We start from the raw sequence: 26,991 nt of genomic DNA, 5'->3' as shown, positions 1-26,991 counted from the left end.
AGGGGAGAATTTTGCCACAGGTTTCAAAATTACTCAGGCAGTGTAGTTTCTGAAAGAAATCGAAGTTGCATTTGAGTGAAATTACACCAACTTCCTCCTTGGACAACTGATCCACAGTTACCACTTGTGCACTGAATTATTGAACAGGATTTTGGCCTGTGGGTCCTCTGGAGCATGCAAATGAAAGGAAGCACCCTCCCAGTGGTAGAACAGGGCATGGGTGGGAAGAGAGGGGGCGCTCCGGGGTCACTTTGGGATCCCCTGCAGCCACCTATGTACCGAGCTACAGATGTGGCCGCAGTGGTGACCATTTTCATTCCAAGCATGGTAAAAGTATTGACAAGACAATTCAAGACAGAGGCTCCTTAACGTCTTTCTCTGCAACAGCAGCTGTAGCTTTGTCAGCTGGAGGGAGCTTTGGGGACCTGCCTGCATCCATAACTGGACAACGAGCATGACCTCTGGCCACTAACCAATCCAGTTGAAATCAATGTCGGGTTATTGCCCTTGATTCAGTGTAGGGTCAGGGCCCACATTTCATCCTGACCCTAAATGACAGATCCTGCCCACTGTTTCTGTAGATTCATTTTGAATTTACCCCCACAGAGTGTAATGTTTGTTTCTATTGGATGAGGTTAAATTTGATGTTATGTTCTCCAATATTTAGAATCCTAAAAGCAAACATCCCATCACCCCTGAGCCTTTTAGCTTTTCAGGCGAAAACGTGCAGATTTCAGGCACAGAATGAAAACAAAACCCAGATACCAAACGCTTACTTCCCTCAAATCTTTAAGCCATCATCCATACAATGTTAATTAATATCCCAGTTGTTCAGAGTTCAGGTTTCCTGGAATATTTTTACCATTTTGCAAACGTGAAACGTCAGTTTAATTTTCCTGAAATGGGTCGTTTTGCTAAACCACTTGCCGGAGACTGGCTCTGCTGTTTCCCAAGGGAATGAGTCGGATGTGGATTTTTCTCATTCATTTCTCTCTCCAACCAATGGTTATCAACTACTGGGAAACCAGTGGCCAAAGCATTGGCTGCAGGAAATCAGTAAAGTTGAACTGAATAAGAATGAAGAGAAGCTCAACCAGAACATAATGGTTATCGCTGCTGAACGCGTCGTTTAAAAGGCAATGCATTGTGGAAGGAAGGGGAATAATTAAAATAATGAAACTTTGATGTCCTGGTCATGATTAAGGATGGGAAATAGGGCAACAGTATTTAGAGCTGAAGTGAAACAAGTGAGGAAATTGAGGAAAACTATCCTGGCCTATTATCCAAGGTGGCAATAGGGTTGGCACTGGAGAAGAGGTGATCATGATCCACTCATTATGTTCTTCCCTCTCTCAATCAGTTGTCCTTTACTCCTGCAATCCAGACTCAAGTCTAATTATTACTTTTTCCCTAACCTTTGCAATGTTGCTGGTGCCCCGAAACATAGGTCCTGACCCCCTCATGTAGGTTACTTAAGTTTTAAGAAGATACAGCATCATTTTTAGGCACTTGAAGAGGGAAAACAACAAAATAATTCATGAAGATGACATTTACCAGTCTGTCTATCTTTCAACGCAGTCTTGCACATTTCAATCCGGGCGGAGTGAAAAGGAACATATCGATCCTGCGTCGATGCCACCAGCACGATATTCTTGAAGTACTGCAGCCCTATATCAAAATAACAGATTACAATTAGAACTAACATCCAAATAAAACTTTTCATCTTCCCATTGTCAAAAGTTTCTGTTTTTGCTAATTCCTCTCTGGGTCCCCTGCTCCTGAGAAGGAAGGTGGTGAACGACTCCCATACCTCCATCAAAGCAACAAGAGGCTATTGGCATCCAACTCAGAGACCCACTTCCTGATTTTTTTTCAGCCCCCTCCACCCGTCCAGTGGGGTGAGCGAAGCACTAATAGAGATCTGGGGCTGGATTCTCCGACCCCCCGCCGGGTCGGAGAATTGCAGGGGGCCGGCGTGAATCCCGTCCTCGCCGGCCGCCGAATTCTCCGGCACCGGATATTCGGCGGCGGCGAGAATCGCGCTGCGCTAGTCGGCGGGCCCCCCCGGCGATTCTCTGGCCCATGATGGGTCAAAGTCCCGCTGCTGTAATGCCTCTCCCGCCGGCGTGAATCGTACCACCTCCCATACCGGCGGGACTGGCGGCGCGGGTGGACTCCGGGGTCCTGTGAGGGGGCTCGGGGCGCTCTGGCCCTGGGGGGTGCCCCCACAGTGGCCTGGCCCGCGATTGTGGCCCGCCGATCTGCAGGTGGGCCTGTGCCGAAGGGCACTCTTTTTCTTCCGCGTCGGCCATCGCCTTCGCGATGGCCGACGCGGAAGTGACCCCCTCCCCTGCGCATGGATGACGTCAGCAGTCGCTGACGCTCCGACGCATGTGCGGACTTCCGCCACTCCACGGGAACCACTCCGGCGCGGGCCTAGCCCCACAAGGCGAGGGCGTGGCCCCTCAAGGTGCAGAGAAATCCGCACCTTTGCGGCGGCCCGACGCCGGAGTGGTTCACGCCGCTCCATCCCGCCGGGACCTCCCACCCCGCCGGGTAGGGGAGAATCCAGCCCAAGGTCCTTCAAAGCAAGTCAGCTGGAGCTGTTAACTTAAGCTGAGTGATGTTATTCATTCATTTGATTTGTGGAAAACATAGAAGTACAAGAGCAAACAAGTTCAGTTTCTTTCGCTGGCTTCCAGCATAGTGGAGGCGAAATACTAAGGGCGCGATTCTCCGCAACGGCCGACGCCGGCGTGAAACCCGGAGTGGGGCTAGGAGCGGCGTTGTGGGGAACTCGGCCGCCGGGCCTTGACGCTGGTGTCAAGGCGGCGCGCTGATAATGACGTGGCCGGCGGTGCCTAAGTGACGTCAACCGCGCATGCGCAGGTTGGCCGGCTCCAACCCGCGCATGCGCAGTTGCCGTCTTCCCCTCCGCTGCCCCGCAATACGTGGCTGCTTGATCTCGCGGGGCGGCAGAGGGGAAAGAGTGTGTCTCTTAGAGACGCCGGCCCGATGATCGGTGCCCACCGATCGCAGGCCAGTCTCCTCCCGAGCACGGCCGTGGTGCTCGATCCCCTCTCCGCCCCCACAGGCCCCAAACTTACCTTTCGCGCGATGTTCACGCCGGCAGCGACCAGGTGTGGTTGCTGCCAGCGTGAACAGGTCGGGAACATCAGGCCGCTTGGCCCATCCGGGCCGGGGAGGGGGGGGGGGGGGGGTGTGTGTGTGGGTGGGAGGAGAATCGCGGGGGGTGCCAGAGCGGCCCTCCTGCGATTCTCCCACCCAGCCAGGGGAGCGGAGAATCGCGCCCTAAGTTCCACCTGATCCATTACAACGGATGGATAGAATTTCTCCCGGTAATTCCAGAAGATACTTGTGACACTCAGTATTGAATCACACAGACCAGGATATTTCAGGTTTAGTCGTTATTTTGTGCAGGGTTGCCGAGATAAGTGTAGCTCCAATGACACACAAGCTCATCAAAATCCATCACAAAGCACCCCGCTTGAGCAGTGCCCCTTTAAATATTCACTCTCACCGCTAATAACGCAGAGTGGCAGCTGTGTGCAGTGTATACAAGATGCATTTGCAGCAACTTGCCAATGCTCCTTCCACAGAACCATTCACATCTCTGACCTCTACCACCTATGAGGCCACGGGCAGCAGAGACATGGGAACATCACAACTTGCAAGTTCCCTGCCAAGCTACACATCATTCTGACTTGTGGCCATATTGCAGTTGCTTGACTGACACGGAGTCAAAATACTGGCACTCCCTTCCTCACAGCACTGTAGTTGGACTGCAATCATTCAAGGAGGCAGCTCACCACCAAGTTCTCAAGGACAATTAGGGATGGGCAACAAGCACTGGCCTCGTCAGGAACGTTCACACCCCATGAAAAGAATATGCAGGAAAATAAAGTTAGGGACTTTAACCAGATCCAAAGTAATGATTAGCTTCAGTGTCCCTCAACTGATCATCATCGAATGACTCCTGTTGGGACAGCAAATGCACAGCGTGTTGGATGAGGAGAATCAGAATGGATACCTCCTGCATTATTCCCCCATCCTTGGACAAATGGTTTGCTGACAATCGTCGTCTAAGTTCACAAGTGTAGAGCAGGCCACTTGACTGAGGTATCTCTGGGTGGCTGCTGCCTGCGGAACTGTTCCAGTCATGAAAGAGCTTACAGCAAAAGAGGGGAACAAATTAGAAAGAAAACACAATCGTATAACGTATCTTTCCACTGGAATGGCGACACAGCTTCGACTGATTTATAGAGCGAATTGCATTATTTAAAATAAATACTCCTGTAAACAGAATGTTTGTCATGACATGTGTAATATGATAAATGTCTATGTTTGCCAACCTTGCATTTTCATGTTGCATGGCTGACTGAGTCACAGTCTCTATATTTTTCGCAGTAACTTTCTACTAAATGCGATATTTAGCTCCATATTGTTTTGGACAGTGTGCATCTTCCAAACGGACAGATTTGATTTTTTTCACATTTTGCTTTTGTGCTCTATGAACTGGGGAATTTAGGTGCTGGGGTCACTTGCCCCCAGGGTTCCACAGGACAGTCAGCCAAAAAATGGCATTCCCTCTGCTCTGCTCCTGTATTGCATTCCAATACTAGCAGTTCACACTTCGCCACGCTTCTACTTTCCATATTAAACACTTTTATGGCCTCCATAAAGGCCTCTTTGAGATTTAGCGGCATTCAGCACATAATAATGGTCAGCTTGCAGATCCTGAGAACCGAGTTCAAACTGCCCAAAATGCATTTCACTTGTGACCACGGCAGTCTGCGGAAATAATGGAAGGTATTTAATCGATCTTAGAACTTCAGGACGTCATTGACACTTAGGGCTGGATTCTTCGCCGCCCGCTGCCAGTAGGGGAGTTCCGGTGCAGCCGAGAATCCTGCCGGGGAAAAAACAGCACCGGTGCTGTGATGCTCCAGTCCACGGCACGCGGCGACATTAAGTTTTACGTGATCGCCAGTGGGAGGTTGCAAATGGGTCAAATTACCCATTTGCATGCTATTATGGGCTGGACACCGGATTTTCTATGCCTCCATGATGCTCTGGCTCTCTGGGCTGGGGTTCACATGGGTGTGGATTGGTGCAAGTATTTTCCAGCCTGGCCCTGATGTGGTGGACCTCTCAGTGGGCCAAAGGGTTAAGTATTTAAAGTAGGTGCCCCCAAAGTCCATCGGAGGGACCCCTTTCCTCCATAATGCAAATCCTGTCCATCCCACCCCACCCATAAGAGTCCTCCATCAGAGACTCTCACCAGAGGCCACCCATATTAGATACCTCCATGTTAGAGACCCGCCCATATCAGTGACCCCCACAAAACAGAGAATCCCCCTAACAAAGAACCCTCCATAACAGAGAAGCCCCCAGAACAGTGAAGCTCCCCACAACAGTGAAGCTTCCCATAACAGTGAAGCCCGCCAATAAAAAGAACCTCTCCCATAAAAGAGACCACCCCAATAATCAGACACCCCTGCTTGGAAGCTAAAGCACACTCCAAGCAAAAACAGTGGAATAAATCCCTGTTTTTTCACTCACCTGACCCTGACACCGGATGCCTCAGACAGATTTCTGGAAAGCAGCAGATGTTATTTTGTAGAAAGCAAAAACAACATCACAAGATTTCAACCCCATCAGATCCTTTGACCTGCAAGGCTTCCATTCACATCAAGGAGAAATAGCCTTAGTAGGCTGTAATTGACATCAGGTAGCCAGATGTCTGGATTGTTATTTTAATTACCCTTCAAAACTGAATGCATCTCCAGTAGCCTGCTTTGAACCTAACCTCAATATTTATAAACATTTCAGAGTAAAGTGCTTTCACTTCCTCTTTATCTCAGCAGAAAGCACTTAACTGCTTCTGATGTGGTCAGGAGCTGCCAATTAGAGCTAGATGCTTATAAACATTGTGGTTAGGTTCACAGCAGGTGACTTTAGATGCAGTCAAGCATGAAGGGTAAGTAAAACAAACAATCCAGACATCTGGCAATCAGGAAGCTGGTGAACACAGTCTACTAAAAGCTATTTCTCTTTGAAGTGAATACCGAGTCTTGCAGATCAAAGGATATGAGGGGGGGTTTAAAAGCCATGTCATGTAGTTTTGGATTTCTATGAAGTAACAGCTGCTCCTTTCTAGACATCTGTATGAGGCAGTGGGTGTAAGGAACTGGTCAATGACTGCTCTTTAACTTCCAAGCAGGAGTGACTGATGTGAGAGAAGGCGGGGGTACATCTCTGATATGGGGGTCTTTGATAGGGGGTCAGTGAGGGGAGGGGTTGGGTCACCCTCATGCATGAGTCCCGTGGGAGGGGGTAACCCAGCAATTCCAGTAGTTGGAGGTGGGGGTGGGGATGCCCCTACTTGTCATCGGCGGGAAGGAGATGGCATGATTAGTACTGCGGGGAATGGTGAGGGATGCAGCCACTTGACCTCACTATCAGGCTGCCCGCTCAAAACGCTGGCCCGATAGCACAATTGGGAACAGATTCCCTTGCGATTCTGCCATGCATAATTTTGCTCGTAGCGCTAGTGCAAACTAGATCCGATTCAGCTCCGATGGGAGAATGTGGGGTGGGATTCTAAACCCCCCCCCCCGGCCGGGCTGGAGAATCGGCGGGGGGTGGGAAGCGTGAATCCTGCCCCACTGCCGAATTCTCTGGCGCTGTTTCTTTGGCGGAGGCGGGAATCGCGTTGGGCCGGTCGTGGGCCGTTGGCAGCAGCCCCGTGATTCTCTGCTTCGAGCGGCCGCCCATTTTCGGCCTGTCCCGCCGGCATAAATTACACAAGGTTGTTACCGGTGGGACCTGGCTCTGCAGGCGGCCTGCAGAGTCCTCACGGGGGGATCTGGCCCCGGGGGGGGGGGGGGGGGGGGGGGGGGCACGGTGGCCTGGCCCACGATTGGGGCCGACCGATCTGCGGGCGGGCCTGTGCCATGGGGGCACTCTTTCCCTCCGCGCCAGCCGCAGTAAAGCTCCGCCATGGCCGGCGCGGAGAACTTGTTCTGGGAACACACTAGCGCTCCCGCGCATGCGCCAACTCGCGCCAGCCGGCGGGGGCCCATCGACGCCGGTTGGCACGGCGCCAATCACTCCAGCGCCGTCCTAGCCCCCGAAGGTGCGGAAGACTCCGCACCATCTGGGCGGCCCGACGCCGGAATGGTTCTCGCCACTCTTTGGCGCCGGTACGGCCCACCCACCGGATACCAGAGAATCCCATCCATAGTCTCCCAAATGTTTAAATTCAGTCCTGAAGAAAAATAAACAATTACTTTTAAGAATTGTGGATCTGTGAAAATTCCAAACTCCCTGAGCAAACCTTTTTTAAAAAAATAGTTTCACCTTTAATACTAACACTGAAACCGGCACTATTGATAAAAAGTAATAAATCAAGTAGCAGCAACCTTCAGTTATCTTGTACACGTGTCCATTCTTTGCATGTGAGCCTTGACACTGAGCACCAGGAAGCTGCTTTACTGTGGCAGCATCAAAGACTGAAACTAATCATGTCCTCAACCAAAATCCACACACTTCCCAGCTTTAAGCTATACTGATATGTGGAAAGAGCTTAGTTGTTACTAGATGACAAAGAGAACAAGCAGATGAATAAATAAGCTTGTAACTATCTGACTCAACGGAAAGCTATTTCATTATTCATTGTAAAATTTTCACATTTAACACTGAGGAACTGATAGAAACCGTCAACTCGTCTCGATTCGCTTTTTCTCAACTTTTTCTTCTCACAAATTTTATAATTCACAAACCTTATTAAAACAGTCCTGAATCATAAATATTTTAAGACTCAAAATTATCCTACTTGGTTTATTTTTTCTCCCTGACCTGTCCGCTTCTGAGCTGGGTCTCGATTGCGAGAGAACATCACCTTGATTAGCTAACAGCACACTAGGCTAAATCGCTGGCTTTGAAAGCAGACCAAGGCAGGCCAGCAGCACGGTTCGATTCCCATAATAGCCTCACCAAACAGGCGCCGGAATGTGGCGACTAGTGGCTTTTCACAGTAGCTTCATTGAAGCCTACTCGTGACAATAAGCGATTTTCATAACAACCATTTTCAGCCAATTGCTTCAGAGTGAGCATGGTGGGCAAGTTTCCTAAGTTTAGAGTACCCAATTCATTTTTTCCAATTAAGGGGCAATTTAGCATGGCCAATCCACCTACCCTGCACATCTTTGGGTTGTGGGGGTGAAACCCACGCAAACACAGGGAGAATGTGCAAACTCCACACAGAGTGACCCAGAGCCGGGATCGAACCTGAGACCTCGGCGCCGTGAGGCAGCAGGGCTAACCCACTGCGCCACCGTGCTGCCCTAAGTTTCCTACTTTAATCAATATGGCCAAAAAATAGATCACTCACCCCATTATTGGGTGAGGGATCTTGCGATGTACCATATGGCAGCTGGATCTGCTGTAATAACAACCCTCTGCTCTTCAAAGTAAATCCTTGTTACCAACGCTCTTTGAGATATTTCTGAGAGCAGTGACAATATGCTGGGATAAACAGAAGCTTTTCACAGGGTTTATTATTTAGATTCCTGAATTTCCATTTTGATTATGATGAACACTTGTAAATTTTATTTTAAAAGCCATCAGTTGGCTCTCATTCATCATTTGCGCAGAGCAAATCAATAAGCTCAAATTGCCCAGGAGCTCGGAGACAATTGAGATTGCATGTTCATCCACACAGTGCACGCATCATAGAAGCTCAGAAGGCTGTTCTCAGACTCATGATCAAACTTCAGATGATTTCACGTCACGTATTTCAAAATAGATACTGCGGCGGCGTGGTGGCACAGTGGTTAGCACTTCTGCCTCACAACTCTGGGGACCCGGATTCAATTCCGGCCTCGGGTGACTGTCTGTGTGGAGTCTGCACTTTTTCTCAGTTTCTCCATGGATTTCCTCTGTGTGCTCCGGTTTCCTCCCACAGTCCAAAGATGTGCGCAATAGGGTGGAGGCGTGGGCTTACGTGCTCTTTCCAAGTTCCGGTGCAGACTCGATGGGCCAAACGGCCTCCTTCTGCACTGTAAATTCTATGAAATCTTTGTGACTTTGTCATCAGCAGGACTCAGCTAGTCTTGCAGATTACATTATTTCTTGTTGAAGAGCGGTTAGTCAACCTTCATCACAATATTTACAGAGGCACGGTTTCTGACAAGAACATCTGCTTCAGCGTTTTTGACAGATGTTTTGTATTTTACAAGAACCTACTTAATATTTGTGCATATGCTCATTAATAAACACAGCTGCCAACGACATTGATCTCTTCAAATCACATAAATATTGCACATTTTTCATGTTGACTTATGTTCTTGATTGCAATTTGGACACCAATTGTATTTTGAAAGCTGTGTGTCACAGACTACATAGAATTTACAGTGCAGAAGGAGGCCATTTGGCCCATCGAGTCTGCACCGGCCCCTGGAAAGAGCACCTCACCCAAGTCCACACCTCCACCCTATCCCCGCAACCCAGTAACCACACCCAACCTTTTTGGACACTAAGGGCAATCTAGAATGGCCAATCCACCTGACCTGCACATCTTTGGACTGTGGGAGGAAACCGGAGCACCCGGAGGAAACCCATGCAGATAGGGGGAGAACGTGCAGACTCTACACAGACAGTGACCCAAGCGGGAATCTAACCTGGGACCCTGGAGCTGTGAAGCAATTGTGCTAACTACTGTGCTACCGTGCCAAACATTGCCAAATAATATTTTGCTCAGGATTACTCTTAGGAATGCTCTAATGCTGGATGGGCAGAAATTTCCTCCAGCTATATGTATTCCCAGCCACCGTTTCTGTCCTTTTTGTTGGAAACGGAGGCCGAACCAGACAATTCACGACCCTGGTGTCATATTTGACCTCAAGATAAACTTCTGACCGCATGCGCCCACTCCATCACCAAAATGGCTGACTTCCACCTCCACAGCATCGACAAAATGACTTGTATTTGTGTGGCATTTTTTCATAATAAAATATCCTGAGATGTTTCACAGACAGTACATTACGTTTGATATAACGTCATGTAATATTTGAGTTGGTGAGAAGAGGCTTTAAGGAGGGTCTCAAAGAATGAAAGAGAAGTAATAGATAGGGAGATGAAGGGAGGGAATATTAGTGCTTGGGGCCTTGGTGGGTGAAGGCTTGGTCACTACATCAAGATTTCTCAACAGGTCAGAATTAGGGGAGGGCACATGTCCCAGGAGGGTTGTGGGGCTGAAGGAGATTACAGAGATAAGAAGTGGTGAGGAGATAGAGGGATTCGAAAACAAGGACGAGAACTTTTAAATTGAGGCATTTCTTAACTGGGGCCAATGTAGGTCAGTCAGCAAAGGGGTGATGGGTTTATGGAACTTAATGCAAGTTAGAGCGTGGGCAATTGAACTTGGAATGACCTCAAAATTACAGCAGATAGGAGGCCTGTCAGGTGTACACTGGAATGGTCAAACCATATGATCAAAGGCATAGTGTATTTCTGCAGTCGTTGAAATAGGCAGTCTTAGTGTCGGTGCACGAATGAGGGAGTTGATGCTGATGTACAGTTTGGTGTGGCTAGCTTGGATGTGAAAACTAACGCTGCATTCTATTACTTGTCCGACTCAACCCTTGCCTCCGCTCATCTTATCCATGCATTTGTTACCAATAGATTTGACTATGCCAACATTCTTCTGGCCGGCCTCCTGAATTCTACCCTCCATATACTTGAACTCATGTAAATTTCTGCTGGCCATATCTTATCTTGCACCAACTATTAATATGCTCTTCCAATTCCGGCCTCCAGTGCAGACCCAATTTTAATCGCGCTATCTGTCTCAGTTCTAAGTCTGTAATTCATTCCCTAAACCTTTTTGCCTCACTATCTTTCTGACCTCCTTTAAGAGGCTCCTTAAAATATAGCCCAAGCAAGATTATGGTCATCTGTCTGAACATCTCCTTAAGTGGCTTGGTGTCAAATTTTACTCCATAAAATATTCCTGTGAAGCACCTTGGGAATTTGACTCTGTTAAAGGCGATGTGAGTTGTTGTTCCACCACTTTTATGCACTGAGGAGAAAATGTATTGAAGGCAGGAGTTCTACAAGAATTCACCTGGCAGTCGTCTGTAACAATAACATTAATGCTTTTCCAAAATCATTCCCTGCTCTGTCTTTTGGTAAATACTGAAACTACCTTCCTTCCAATTTGTTCCTTTGATTCCTTGAGGGAGAACGGTATTATTGATATTTCACAGCTGTGAATAATATGTTGAAAGCAGAAGCTCCACATAGAGATAAAGGAGGGGAAGAAGCAGCAATCTATTCTTTTGGCTGTTTCAACTATGGTTCTAAGATTATCAGGGTGTCAGTTGTCATATAGTCATAGAGGTCTGCAGCACATTGCATCTGTGCCAGTCAAAAACAACCATCTAAGTGCTCTAATCCCAATTTCCAGCACTTGGCCCATAGCCTTGCATGCCTTGGCATCGCAAGTGCACATCTAAATACTTCTTAAACCTTATAGGGGTCTCTGACTCCATCACCCTTTCAGGCAGCAAGTTCCAAACACCCAATACCCTCTGGGTGAAAACATTTTTCCTCACATCCCCTTTCTACCTCTCGCCTCTTACCTTAAATCTATGCCCCCTGGTGATTGACCCTTCCACCAAAGGGAAATGTTTCTTACTGTCTACACTATATATACCCCTCAGAACTTTCAATCATGTTCACTCCTAAGTGTCCTCTGCTCCAAAGAAAATATCACCAGTCCATCCAATCTCTCTTCATAACGGAAACTCCTCAGCCCAGGCAACATCTTGATACATCATCTCTGCACCCTTTCCAGTGCCATCACATCCCTCCAATAATGTGGATTCCAGAACAACACACAATACTCTGTGGCCTAACCAATGTTTTATAAAGTTCCAGCATAACTTCGCTGGTCTTAAACTCTATACATCAGCTAACAAAGGCAAGTATACCATATGCCTTCTTAACCACTGTATCTGTCTGCCCTGCTACCTTAAGGGACCAGTGCACATGCATGCCAAGGTCCCTCTGATTACATAGAATTTACAGTGCAGAAGGAGGCCATTCGGCCCATCGAGTCTGCACCGGCTCCTGGAAAGAGCACCCCACCCAAGGTTAACACCTCCACCCTATCCCCATAACCCAGTAACCCCACCCAACACTAAGGGCAATTTTGGACACTAAAGGCAATTTATCATGGCCAATCCACCTAACCTGCACATCGTTGGACTGTGGGAGGAAACCGGAGCACCCGGAGGAAACCCACGCACACATGGGGAGGATGTGCAGACTCCGCACAGACAGTGACCCAAGCGGGAATCGAACATGGGACCCTGGAGCTGTGAAGCGATTGTGCTATCCACAATGCTACCGTGCTGATCCTTGATGCTTCCCGGGATCCTGCCATTTATCATGCATTTGGTTCAAATGCATCACCTCACACTTATCGGGATTGAATTTCAGTTGAGTTATCTGTTCATTGGTTATATACCTGATATGTCTGATTTACCTCAGAACATTGCAGAGATGACACCAGTTAGAAATCCACAGGCAGCTTATTTACAGTGCTTTAAAATGCCTCAGCAATTGCAAGATTTCTACACACATGCCCACATTCTGGAACCTTTTTTAAGCAGTCAGTTACTTGAGCGCTCTAGCTCCATCTGTAGGTTTAAACAATTAAGCACAGTGAACATAGATCACTGATCAGAGCAACGCAATCAAACACAGATCTATTGAACCATTGTACACTACAAGTTGTAAGCAATGGGTACCTGGAACATTTTGCACAGGGTGACCAGCCATCTCAGATTTTATAGTGCCTTTTCTTATCTGAGGGTACTGTCCCATGTTCCAAATGGTTTTTAGTCCTTTGTCTGGTATTTTTGATGTGGAGATGCCGGCGTTGGACTGGGGTGAGCACAGTAAGAAGTCTTACAACACCAGTTTAAAGTCCAACTGGTTTGTTTCAAACACTAGCTTTCGGAGCACTGCTCCTTCCTCAGGTGAATCATTCACCTGAGGAAGGAGCAGTGCTCCGAAAGCTAGTGTTTGAAACAAACCTGTTGGACTTTAAACTGGTGTTGTAAGACTTCTTACTGTGGTATTTTTGAAACAGTCAATCCAAGACTGCATGTGACTCAATTCTTTCTGGTCTCCGAACACCTTTGATTTCCATACATGTGAAATAAGTAGCCTGATTCCATGATCTAGACAGCACGCCAACCCACCCTTCCTTGCTCCCACAGTGTGAATAACAAAGCTGTTTCTCCACTCCTCCCCAATAATGTGGAGATGCCGGCATTGGACTGGAAGGAAGGAGCTGTGCTCCAAAAGCTCGTGATTCAAAACAAACCTGTTGGACATTAACCTGGTGTTGTAATACTTCTTACTGTCCTCCCCAATAAGGTTTGGACAGCTTCCCTCCCCCAAATCGACCCCACTCTAGGCAGTCTCCCCCGCTGGATCCCCAGCACTCCCATGTTCTGGGGAGACTCCAACCAGCAATAAACCCCAACAACTCCCCCGCCCTCTCCCCAAGGTCCCATCATCACTTTTCCTCCACCATCAAAGTCCAAAGTGCTCCTTATTTCCCCTCCAACTGAACGTTGGTCACACTGGTTTTGCAACAATCCAAATTCAGCATCATTCAAGCACACATTTCAATTTTGAGGTGTTCATAGTCTACTTAAAATAAACGTTTAGTTGGTTTACACTGGGAGTCCATTGCTCTGAGTAAATGAAAGGTTATACATGGGCTGTCAGCCAGGATTCCTTCCAACAGAATCAGGCCTGGCAAGCCGGTGTGTGACTCGTCAAGCATTGTCAAAGAAAAATGGACGAATAGCTAAGTGGATTTGAAAGCTGCTGCACAGCTGCTGATCCAATCACTGGCTGTTTTCTCCCCACATTTGCTGCTGGTAGGTTCACCAGTGGGTAGACTGTAGGGAGAAAAAGGTCTGTGATTAGACGAGGAGCGGCAAGAAGCGGGAAAGTAATTTAATAATCTAGTAGCGATCAGCTGTCAGTTTCCAGAGCACGGCAGTGAGTCTGCAGGGATCTGATGTCAGTGGGCTGGAGGTGCAGCTGACAGTCTGGGGGGCAGAGCAGAGAAACACAGGCAGTGGTAGGGGAGGGGTGGATATAATTCATAGAGAGATAATCTTTCTTTCAGCTGATACTGTCTCTTATTCTTTCCAAAATCTGCACACCAGCCCCCTCAATTAAGCAAAAAATGGAAATGTGCCCGCCCCCCCACCATGTAAAGCCTGTCTCTTAAGGTGACCCGAGTGGATCTTGCAGACTGCCAGTCAGATGATCAAATACAACAAGGGAAGGCTTTTAATATTTAAATAATTAAATCAGAGTTGCCACCTCTGTCTTTCTGAAAGCTAACTACAGAGACAACTTTGGAAGCAAATCTCCAATTCCTTTTCCTTTCTGTATATCATTTGTACATTATAGGGGAAGTGGTGGCGTAGTGGCATTGTCATTGGACTAGTAATCCAGAAACCCGGGTAATGCTTGAATCTCAGCATGGCAGATGGTGGAATTTGAATTCAATAAAAATCTGGAATTAAAGGTCTAGTGATAGCCAAAAAACCATTGTCGATTGGCACAAAAACCCATCCAGTTTCAATAATCTTCGATTAGGATAAATGGTCGGCACAACATCGTCGGCTGAAGAGCCTGTACCATGCTGTACTGTTCGAAGTTCTAATAATGCTCAGCAGGGAATAAAATCTGCCATTCTTACCTGGTCTGGCTGAAATGTGACTCCAGACCCACAGCAATATAGTTGGCTTTTAAATGCCCTCTGAAATGGCCTAGCAAGCCACCCAAAGCTTAAAAGGAATGAAACAGGAAAGACCACCCGGCATCGACCTATGCACAGGAAACAACAACGGCAGGCCTGTTGACACTGAGAAGTTCTCCTTACTAGCATCTGGGGGCTGGTGCCAGAAGTGGGGAGCTGTCACACATACTAGTCAAACAACAGCCTGACATAGTCATACTCACGGACAATGTCCCAGACCACACTATCACCACTGCTAGGTACATCCTGTGTCACCAGCAGTGCAGACCCAGCAGAGGTGGTAGCATAGTGGTATACAGTTGGGAGGAAATTGCCCTGGGAGTCCTCAAGATCAACTCTGGATCACATGAAGTCTCATGGCTTCAGGTCAAACATGGGCAAGGAAACCTCCCGCTGATTACCATGTGTTGTCCACTATCAGCCGACGAATCAGTACTCCTTATGTTGAACACCACTTTGAGGAAGCGCTAAGGGCGACGAGGGTGCAGAATATACGCTGGATAGATTAAATAACAAAGAAAAGTACAGCACAGGATTAGGCCCTTCGGCCCTCCAAGCCCGTGCCGACCACGCTGCCCGACTAAACCACAATCTTCTACACTTCCTGAGTTCGTATCCCTCTATTCCCATCCTATTCATGTATTTATCAAGATGCCCCTTAAATGTCACTATCGTCCCTGCTTCCACCACCTCCTCCGGCAGTGAGTTCCAGGCACCCACTACCCTCTGTGTAAAAAACGTGCCTCGTATATCTCTAAACCTTGCCTCTCGCACCTTAAACCGATGCCCCCTAGTAATTGACCCCTCTACCCTGGGGAAAAGCCTCCGATGATCCATTCTGTCTATGCCCCTCATAATTTTGTAGACCTCTATCAGGTCGCCCCTCAACCTCCGTTGTTCCAGTGAGAACAAATAGAGTTTATTCAATCGCTCCTCATAGCTAATGCCCTCCATACCAGGCAACATCCTGGTAAATCTCTTCTGCACCCTCTCTAAATCCTCCACATCCTTCTGGTAGTGTGGCGACCAGAATTGAACACTATACTCCAAGTGTGGCCTAAATAAGGTTCTATACAGCTGCAACATGACTTGCCAATTCTTATACTCAATGCCCCGGCCAATGAAGGCAAGCATGCCATATGCCTTCATGACTACCTTCTCCACCTGTGTTGCCCCTTTCAGTGACCTGTGGACCGGTACACCTACATCTCTCTGACTGGATGGGGAATTCCAAAGCCCATCATCAAGTTTGTCTTGGTAGTACCATCACAGACTGAGCTGGCTGAGTCCTAAGGGACATAACTGCTTGACTGGGTCTGTGGTAGGTGATAAGTGAACCAGCAAAAGGGAAAGAAAATCCTCATTCTCACCAATCTGCCTGCTGCAGATACATCTGTCCATGACAGTATCAGTAGGAGTGACCACCGTACAGTCCTTGTGGAGACAAAGTCACTTCTTCACATTGAGGATGTCCTCTACTGTGTTGTGTGACACTACCGATGCGCTCAATGGGCTAGATTTTGAACAGATCGAGCTACACCCCCCCCCCCCCCCCCCCCCCCACCCCACCTCTCAGCCAAGCTGTTTCAGTACAGATACAGCACTGGCATCTGCCTGGCACTGTGGAAAACTACCCAGATATGTCCTGTAAACAAAAGCAAGACAAATCTAAACTGTCCAATTACCACCCATTAGCTCCATTAGTACAGTTATAGAAGAGCTAATCAGCAATGCTATCAAACGGCATTTGCTTAGCAATAACCTGCTCATTGATGCTCATTTTGGGATCCGCCAGGGTCACTCAGCTCCTGACCTCATTACAGCCTTGGTTCAAACATGGACAAAAGGGCTGGACGCCAGAGGTGAGGTGAGAGTGGCTGTCCTTGGCATCAAGGTAGCATTTGACTGAGTGTGGCATCAAGGAACCCATGCAAAATTGGAGTCAATAGGAATCAGAGGGAAATCACTCTGCTGGTTGAAGTCATATCAAGCACAAAGGATAAAGATTGTAGTTGTTGGAGGTTAATCATCTCAGTTCCAGGATATCACTGCAGGAGTTCCTCACGGTAGTGTCCCAGGCCCAACTAGCCTCAGCTGCTTCATCAATGACCTTCCTTCCATTGTAAGATCAGAAATAAGGATATTAGCTGATGATTGCACAATGTTCAGCACCTTTCACGACTCCTCAAATACTGAACCAATCTACGTCCAAATATAACATGGCCTGGACAAGATCCAGGCTTGGGCTGACAAGTGGCAAATAACATTTGCGCCACACAAGTGGCAGACAAAGATCATCTCCAACGAGAGAGACCCTAACCATTACCTCTTGACATTGAATGGCATTATCATTCCTAAATTCCCTACGAGCAACATCCTGGGGGGTTACCCTTGATCAGAAACTGATTAGGACTAGCCATGGGCATGACAGTAGCTAGGAAATCTGGTGCAAGTAATTCACCTCCTGACTCCCCAAAGCCTGTCCACCATCTACAAGGCACAAGTCAAGGAGTGTGATGGAATACTCTCCACTTGGCTGGATGAGGGCAGCTCCAGCAACACTCAAGAAGCTTGACACCATCCAGGACAAAGCATCCCACTTGATTGAAACCCCAGCCACAAACATTCACTCCCTTCCCCACTGATGTGCGGTGGCTGCCGTGTACAGCATCTACAAGAGGCACTGCAGGAATTCACTAAGGCTCCTCAGGCATCACCTTCCAAACCCACATCACTACCATCTAGAAGGACAAGGGCAGCTGACACATGGGAACACTAACACCTGGACATTCCACTCAAAGGCATTCAACACCCAGAATTGGAAATGTATCGCTGTTCCTTCACTGTCGCTGATCCAAATCCTGAAATTCCCTTTCTAACAGCACTGTGGGTGTATCTACATGACCTAGGCTGTAAGGGTTCAAGATGGCTGCTCATCACCACCTTCTCACGAGCAATTCGTGAAGGTCAATAAATGCTGACCTAGCTAGCGAAACGCACATTCCAAGAATGAGCAGAAAAAATTAATGGTAGTGAGGCATGAGCAATATTGTTACAGCTCCTCTTATCATTCCATAAGAACATAAGGGGCACAAACTACCGGCTGCATCCTGCTGGAATTGGAGTGGGACATGGCTGGTATGTGCCGGGAGAGGCATCCCCCTGGATCACAGTTGGCCGCGACGCCTCTTTTGCGAGATGTTGCCCAAAATGGACGGGACACAGGCTCGCAAGGTTAAGTGGGTTTAAGCCATTAGAGTAGTTTAAATTAGCGTTCACGGGATTTTCCCAGTGCCCAGGACCTAACGGTCGCACCTGGGACACCACGTTATGGCGCGTCTCGTACTGGTTTCGACAAACATGGACCAGTCATAATGGCACCTGGCCGGAGGGGGGGGGGGTCTCCCAGAGCATTAGAGACCCCCCCCGGGTGGTCAGGGACAGGGTGGCATTCTGGCACTCCCTCTGGAAAACAGGCACGTTGGCAGTGCCAGCCAGGGTGACAGGGGAACTGCCAGGACACCAGCCTGTCTGGTGGCACTACCAGTGATCGGGCCCCGGGGATCCTGAGCGGGTGAACGAGAGGGGTTATTCCCGGGGGCCTCCTCGAGGTTGGGGGGAGGGGGGTCTTGAAAAGTTGGGGGGTGTTACTGAAAGACAAATCCCTCAACTCTGGAATCAATCTAGTGAACCGCCTCTCAACTACAATATATTTGGACAGCGAGAAAGAAAAGGTGAGGTGATTGTAGAATGCTTTGAAAGACAGAGCAGAGAATAAGCAAAACAAGCAAAAAGGCACTTTTTTTCTATGCCTAATCAATGGCACTTTCCGCCAAAACAAATTATGGACACAAGGTAGTATCAAGTTGAGTCGAGCAAATCATTCAGAATCCAACTAACTGACTCACTATTATCTTCCTGTTGGCGCACAACATATAGCAATTTAAATATATCCAGAAATATAATAAATGTGTGTATGTCATTACATATAGATCAACAGGTATTAGGGAGTGGAACACAGAATGTCAGATATTCAAGATCAAATACATGATGCAAGGGCTGAGCTCTGCATTTTAACTCATTCCAAGCTAAGGTATGTGTTTGTTAGCAATTGCCACTATTCTTTGGCCACTCACACTGGAATGCTGCACCAGTTGAGATTTCAGATGATGTGTCTATCTTTTTTATTAATATGCAATGGGTTTGCTTCATGACACTACAGTCTAACCTGTGTTGCCTCATACCAAAATATATTGGAGCTTTGATCGCGATTGATTGACAGCCCTATCGTCAAAGGAACAAAAACAAATAGACCATGCCTCAGGGTCTTTATCTCTGTTGTATTTCTAAAATCAATAGCTAGCATTACACATACTTTGAAGGAAAAACTGAAAGGTTTCATGAAAGAATTATTTGATTAACTATTTATGGTTATAAAGCTTTCACAGGATAAAGTCTAAGCCTAATGGATTTGTTTTTGTGTATTATTTAAGTTGAAAAAAATGGATAATTGTTTTAGCTGTTGTGATTCTATTTAGTGTGTCATATTTTCTGCCAATCAATACATTGAATACCTGGAGGAATTTCTAAATGGATTTCAGCTGGCTATTTACCACAATCAGAATTAATCATTAGCTTCAAACCAAGTTACTTCTGCAAGACAGAAAGCAGGTGATGCAATTTTAAGACCATGGAATGTGGAAATATCAGGCCGCTGAAGTTCAAAAAGTGCCATAATTGGTAGAACTGTCACAGATTTTTCCTGTACTCACAAAAGTGGACGTAAGGTGAAGACAGTCTTGGTTATGATGCTCATAGTGGATTTCAAACAGCAGTGGCTAGGGGTCGCATGTGATAAACATGCGTTTGAGTGAGGCGCTGAAATAGTTGCTCGCACTTGTTCAATTGTACCCCAGCTTTATCAATTGCTTCAAAGCAGTGAGCAACTTGGAAGAGCGTGGGTGGGGAAAGGGTAAAAGTCAAGCATGCACTTCAATGGGATATATTACCCCTTTGCTTATGGCGTTGCCCCAGCATATACACAGATCACGTAGCATCTACCTGGTTTTTCACTGAGTTTATACAGAAAGGTCTTGCGAGGGTCAGCCTGATCCTTGAACGTTAGTTGCAACAGTGAGCTCGACTTTTTCAGTTTCTGCATGAGCCAGAGGCCTAGATAGGTGGAAAACGCAAAATTAGCTACCAATCACTGCTAAAATACAAACATTCCCCTTACCTGGCTCACGGGATTAAAAAGCTATGAGAGAAACCAGGCAAAGTCAAGTAATAATATGATGCCCAGCTTTATTGTCAAAGCATATAGATTGTGGGGAGGAGTCTGAGACAATTATAGATGATGTGTTGAAAAGGAATGAGGCAAGAGTGAGATGCAGTGTAACTGCTGTCAAAAAGGGCACTGTGTTTGCAGCTTTTAAGGAGAAGAAAGCCCAAAGCAACAATGACCAGAATTGAACCAACAAAGTAGAAGAAACATAAGAGGCAAATCAATGGAGGGAGTTTGGGGGCTACAATGAAAGAAGATGCAGTCAAACATCTGTTTGTGTTCTGTCATGGAGAGCAAGTCAGGTTTTGGAAGTAGTGTGGGAAGGGATGCATGAAGAAATGGCATCTTAAAGGGAGATGGGATTTTCATATCAGAGTTCCCCGATTACAGCTTGAGAGGTTAAACTTGCATTGCCTGTGTTACCACTGGTTGATCAGTTCTTGGCTTGCTTCCTTTATGGCAATCAAGCTCCTCAGCACCTCATACATGTGGGTGGGAATGAGGTTCATGGTATAGATGAATTAGACAAGGAAACATACAATGAAAGCTACATTAAATGAGAATTAAGGTTCCTGCTTCTCTGCAAGGCACATTTGTTCTGTTCGTAGAGGCCACCTCAACATTGGAAGTAATTAGATACATTAACGGCGTTCAAAAGGCATCTTGACAAACACATGGATAGGGTGGGCATAGAGGGATACGGCACAAGGAAGTGCTGAGGGTTTTGGCCAAAATTGGTATCATGACCGGTACTGGCCTGGAGGGCCGCACGGACTGTTCCTGTGCTGTATTGTTCTTTGTAATCCATGATAGTTCATATTTTCAGGTATGAAAAGAAAATAAGGCAGCAGTTAATACCATGCCCCAGCAGTTCTTTTTAAAGTTACATTCTCTCCCGCAAAGGAGTTGCAGCCCAAATTTGTCATTTGTCCAGTTTTGTCCCTGACAGAGCAGTTTTTGACAGACTGCCGAACATTCTACTATTACGGCAGGTAATGGGGCTTCCACTATAATTAAAGTCAGTCTTTAAGCACCTGGATTAGAAATGTGTTACAACAGACTCTTCTTTGCCTGTCTTGGCTCAGACTTACTGGAAAATGATTTTGACGCCTGCTGCATCAGTGTGACATTCCTATTTCCTCACACCAGATGCTATCTGATTGAGATTGCCAATTAGTGCAGAATTGTCGGCAGGTGTGTGCTGTGAATCTCATCACTGGCAATGGGGTGAGGCAGCCAAATTCATTTCACGTAGCAGCCTTTCAAGAGGAAAGATGTGAGTAAGAGAGAAAATTAAACTGAGCATGAAAGAGACAGAAAGTGAGAAATATTGAGAGAGAGAAAAAAAAGAGAAGAGAGAAGGAGTGATACCCACAGATTGAGACACAGAAATAACTTCTATCAATCTGAACTGGATTATTGCTGCAAATCCCAGAGGTGAAAGGACAATGTGCTGATGCTGATGTGACTCTTAAATCTCTCTGTGAACAATTGGAGTCTTGATAAAAGATTTATTTAGACCTGATTAGCATCAGAGTAGATTTGAATTGAGCATAACCTGTCTCAGTGTAAAACTATGGAAACAGCTGATGTCAAAAATCACAACTGAACTACTGTTGTAGGCTCGGTAGTCTGTCATTCCCTCCAGTACCTTTCATCAGAAAGCATTTGTTTCCAACTAAAAGGAAAAAAAGTCTCGATTTTAAAGAGGAAATTAAGGATTTAAAAAATCGTCCTCAAAAAAGCCTTGGATGTACTGAAAGTTTGCACTTGAAATATCACAGAGTGTCGGTGTGTGAACAGAAACCTTTGGTAACCATAATTAGGATGTCTAAATCACATTGTTTGCCATGAATAACTTGTTAATCTCACATGAATAATTCATGAGATGGCAAATGATTGAATCAAGTCAGGCCCTCTTACGAGCCCCTGACCCTGAAGATGTCCGTCTGCAGGGCTATCATTTGTTCAATTTCCACCTCAAAAAGGGGCATTATTCAAGGATGACAGTCACCCAATGGGCTTACATCCCAGAAATTGTAAATTCAGAATGCACCACAGCAACGTATAAACGTTGAATTGAATAAATTTGCTAATTTGTCGGCTGATTTCATAAAAGATGATGAAGAAAGCTGTTGGACAGTCCTAAAAACCTACATAGTTAAGTTCCTCAATGTTCTTCAGTAAAGGGAACCCACCGGTCATATCTTACCTGCCCTGCATCGTCCACCTGTCCAAACACTTGTCTCTTGCAGCAACTTACCTGTGCTAACCAGTGTGCTGTTATTATACAGTGTTCCCAGGTGTGGCCCAGACAGTGACAGGAAAGTATGCAGCTTGTTGAGGTAACATCGAAACCGTGGCCGTGTCAGCACTGAGCGAATGATGATGTTGCCCAATGAGTGGCCAATGAAACTGCATGGAAACACAAAAGGTGAATTAAAATACTTTGGATGACGGTGCCAGCCTCGGCAGCGAAAGATAACTATGTGTTGTCGACACTTAACATCAGCAGCTCCAGGGACAGGAGACAAATATCAAGGTCGGATGACATTCCAAAGCATGGCAGCATAACTGGAAACTATACTGAGAAATTGAGGTAAACGACCAAGGGATAATTTATTGCTTAATACCATTGCTGGGAAAACCATTGTACTTTTTATACTTTGCCACCAGTTAGCTACTGAGTCTGAGCGTGACATACGATTCCTGACTTTCTTTTCAGTGATTGAGTGGATGAGCATTTAGTATGGTATAGTTTATGTCAGTGGGCCATAAGTGGCCCAACAGCATTTGCAGTTTGGCCCACAATACACGCAGGCAATTCATTTCTACCTGTGCTCGTGATGGTAGATTCCTTCCAAGTATCTGATAATTGGGTCCTAAGCCTGAGGCAAATGTGCCCTGATTTTCCGACGCTCTCAATCATGTCGACTGCTAGCTTCATCACCCAGCCTAAATTAAAAGCAATGCAATCAATGGTCTCCAGAGCATTATTTATAACTTTGAACCTATTGAAAATCTCCAGTTCTAAAAGAGAAGCGTGTTCGGCTAGGCAGCTTCTAAGATGGCAACACCTTTCTCTTTCATGTTCTTTCCCCATTTTCCTTGTGGTTTCTGTGGGGATTTTACTGGTGGAATTATTTTTATTGCCACAGTTTTTATTTCCATCACATTGAGCGGTTTCCTTTTCATCCCTCAGACTTATTCCAGCACTGTTATTCAAGCCACCTAATAGTGGACCATGAATGACAAACTGACAGGACTTCAGCACACAACCATCATGGATGCAAGAAAAGGGGATATATGAAAAGGAGCTTTATACGGTTCTACTTTTCACAAAAGCAGGCTGAATCACAAAGCAACAAATTACGTGCTGCAGATCACGGTGGGCTGCCAGTCAAAATTTAATTAATGATGAAGCTTTTCTTGCTCCTGCAGTACAGTATTGGGTGGCTGTAACTGGATGACAGGTTATGAGAAATTTCTTTACGCAAAGAGTTGTTGGAGAATGAAATGCCGTGCCACAGGGAATAGTTCGAACAGAAATCTTTTAAGGGGAAATTGGATAGATAGCATCAGAAGATGCAGGGTTGTGGAGAGAAATCATAGTTGTGAGATGAATTTTGGATTGCTCTCACAAAGAAAAAAAACGTGACACAAGTGGCCTTCTCCTCTGCCATTGACTTTGATGGTTTCAAGGCAGATCAACAGGCAGTTGAACTGCACTGATTATGTTTCCCATTACGCAACCCTAGAAACACCTAACCAACAATGCTGAGAGGCAATTGTCTCCACAGGCTCTAAGTCAGCAGAGAGACAATTACAGAACTCCACCATATGCTACGCCATCTGCAGTCAACCTGGCAGTTCCGTCAATGGCACTGCAGGGCTCAATATTTTCATGGCTCCAGCTCATTTCAGCCAAGCACTGCACTGTCAACTAATGTGCTGACAATCAATGTATCCAACAGGCGAGAGAAGCATCAGTTATGATCATAGCACTTTTGTCTCTTATGGATGAAAGGAAGCATGATATTGCTTGCCAATACCACTGCTGTGCCGGGGAGCTGAGGGCACTCTTATGATCATCTGTCCAGCAGGTTCCTGCTCTTTCCTTTTGCCAATGCGACTTGTCTGTCCTGCTTCTTCAACCTCAATTGCTGCATTTTACACAGGAGCTGTGTTGGCACCTCTGAGCTTCTGTGTGAGGCACATTCTCTAATCCCATGGCAGAATGTCCACGCCGTCGTAAACACGTTTTCCGACGGCGTGAACGGGCTGACCCAACGACTAATTTTGGCCCGCAAAAGGGGCCAGCACGGGCGCGGTGAGAAGCGCGGGGGTCATGGCCCCAGACCGGCGATGTCCCGATGATGCAGCGATGCCCCGATGATGCAGCGCCGCGTCGAATAAAATTAGCGCGAGCGGCGCACAGCCAAGAGACCGGCAAGGTGGATGCCCCCGGCATGCCGCCCATGGTTCAAGGACCATAACCTCGAGATGCTGCTGGACGTGGTAGAGGAGAGAGGGCAATCCTGTTCAGTAGACGGGGCCACCGGCACCCTGCCAGCACAGTCCGGCGGAATTGGAGTGAGGTGCGCAATGCCGTAAGCGCGGTGGGGCACACCCCGCACTTACAGCATTGCCCACCTCACATCAATTCTGCCAGACTGTGCTGGCAGGGTGCCGGTGGCCACGTCTACTGAACAGGATCGCCCTTCTCTCCTGAAGGGCAAGCAGTGCCGCAAGAAGATGCGAGACATGCCCCTGGCACCAACCAACCCCTCCCACATGTGACAGTACCGCCTAACTCTGATGGTTTCCCCCCCTCCACCCCCAGAAAACCACCCCCAACCACAGGGAGCATGAGAGAACGGGAGGGGGTTCGCCACCGCCTCTCCACCTCTTTTTTAATTTTTGGGACATTTAAGGGTTGCATGCAAACTAAGTTTCTTGAATGTCCCATCAAGCAAGCCCGAAGCAAAAGGAAAACTTTTCACTGGGAATTCATGTTAACTAAACAATTAAGCTGATGGTGAAAAGGCCAGGCCATTAGCTTAGCGTATTTTACACTAGCTGTCAGGCAGACCCAGCTCCAGTTAATTAGATCTGGAAAATTGGTCCGACACTGCTTAAGTCCTGGTTTATGCTTTTTGTGGTCCTTCAGATTGAGAAAAGGCTATTTTAAGTGCCATAGCCTCTGGTATGTGAATGAGATCCCCATGGTTTGTTAGTGAGATAATAAATGGGAAACACTGACAGAAAATTCATTTGCAGCTCAGAATGTTCCGTGTTGCTCATTAATTGGTTATCAAAGGTAAACAAATTGGACTTTCTTGCTTTTAGACTTAATGGATAGAATATTTTCGATGGACGAAATGGCCTTTCAAGAATCGTGAGACTGCAATACAAAGCTAAGGATTGTCAGTCTTTTTCGTTATCTAAAAGTTCGGAAATGTTCTTTTTAAAAAATATTTTTATTGACATTTTAGAATTTATGTACAATTGCATTTTGTGTACAGTACAACAGATCCTTTTGTACCTATTTACATTTTATCACCGTCTGTCTCAAAGTGCTATCCTCCACCCCCCCCCCCTCCCCCACACACCCGAGACCCCCTTGATATCCTCCCTGCTCGCTTGGAATGTGTCCCCCCTTTACTTCCACTGTTCTCCTTTCCCCCCTTGTTCCCTCCTCTTTTCCTCCCTCCCCTCTCCCGTATGTATTCCTGTCAGTCCACTGCTAATCTTTTTTAATGTTTTCTTCTTTTGTAGGTATTATTGGCCTCAAATAGATCCTGGAACAGGCCGACATATTTCCCCCATGCTTTAAGGCAGCCTTCCTCCAACCCTCGGATAGTGTATTTGATCTTCTCCAAATGGAGAAATTCCGCCAGGTCTGTCAGCCAGTCTGCAGCTGTGGGTGGTGCTGCTGATCGCCAGCCAAGCAGGATTCTCCGGCGTGCGATTAGGGAAGCGAAAGCTAGGGCGTTGGCCCTCTTCCCCATGTGTAGCTCTGGCTGTTCGGATACCCCAAAGATTGACACTTTTGAGCACGGATCCATCCTCACCCCCACAACCTTGGACATTTCCTCTGAAAAGGCTGTCCAGAACTCAACAAGCTTGGGGCAGTCCCAAAACATGTGGGTGTAGTTGGCTGGGCCTCTTTGGCACATTTCACATTTGTCCTCCACCTCCGGGAAGAACCTGTTTGTTCGGGTTCTGGTTAGGTGTGCTTTGTGCACCACTTTGAACTGCACGAGGCGAAGCTTTGCGCAGGAGGAGGAGTTGGCTCTGCTCAGTGCTTCGCTCCAGTGTCTCCAACCCATTTCTTCCCCAGTTCGTCCCCCATTTCCATTAGGTCCCATCTAATGGCATTCGGGCCCTGTCCTGTAGTTGCCCATATATTTTCCCAGTTTCCCCTTCTTTACTGTCTGTATTCATCAGGTCCTCTAATAGTGTGGTCTCTGGGGCCCTCTGGTATCCTACTGTCTCTTTGCGGAGGAAGTGTTTTATTTGCAAGTGCCTCATTTCTTGTCCTGTCGGTCGTTCCCATTCCTCCGTCAGTTCATTCAGTGTCACTAGTCTGTATCCTATATAGAAATCCCTGACTGTCAGTATTCCCCCGTCGTGTCTCCATTTCTTAAAGGTGGTGTCTAGCCTGGCTGGTTTCCATGGGGCATGGTGGGCATCTCGGTCAGTCCGAAGTGTTGCCTCATTTGGTTCCACGTTTTCAGTGTGGCAACTACCACTGGGCTGGATGTGTATTTTGTCGGTGATATAGGAGTGCTGCTATGGCTAGGACCCAGAGGGCTGTACCCAT

General features: G+C 46.9%; 1 protein-coding gene across 1 annotated transcript in view; it reads right to left on the bottom strand.

The window, feature by feature from the left end:
• The window catches only part of LOC119972301 (protein FAM135B-like), a 543,933-nt gene that overhangs the window by 8,552 nt on the left and 508,390 nt on the right, over window positions 1-26,991 (bottom strand). The window contains exons 17-19 of the mRNA XM_038808790.1: window positions 22,429-22,580; window positions 19,943-20,053; window positions 1,555-1,668 (exon numbers count right to left, since the gene is read on the bottom strand). Of these exons, the coding sequence (XP_038664718.1) occupies window positions 1,555-1,668; window positions 19,943-20,053; window positions 22,429-22,580 (377 nt within the window). The remainder of the gene's footprint in view (window positions 1-1,554; window positions 1,669-19,942; window positions 20,054-22,428; window positions 22,581-26,991) is intronic.

Source organism: Scyliorhinus canicula, chromosome 10 (genome assembly GCF_902713615.1).
Source record: "Scyliorhinus canicula chromosome 10, sScyCan1.1, whole genome shotgun sequence".
Classification (NCBI taxonomy): Eukaryota; Metazoa; Chordata; class Chondrichthyes; order Carcharhiniformes; family Scyliorhinidae; genus Scyliorhinus; species Scyliorhinus canicula.
This window is presented reverse-complemented; position numbering and strand designations above follow the sequence as displayed.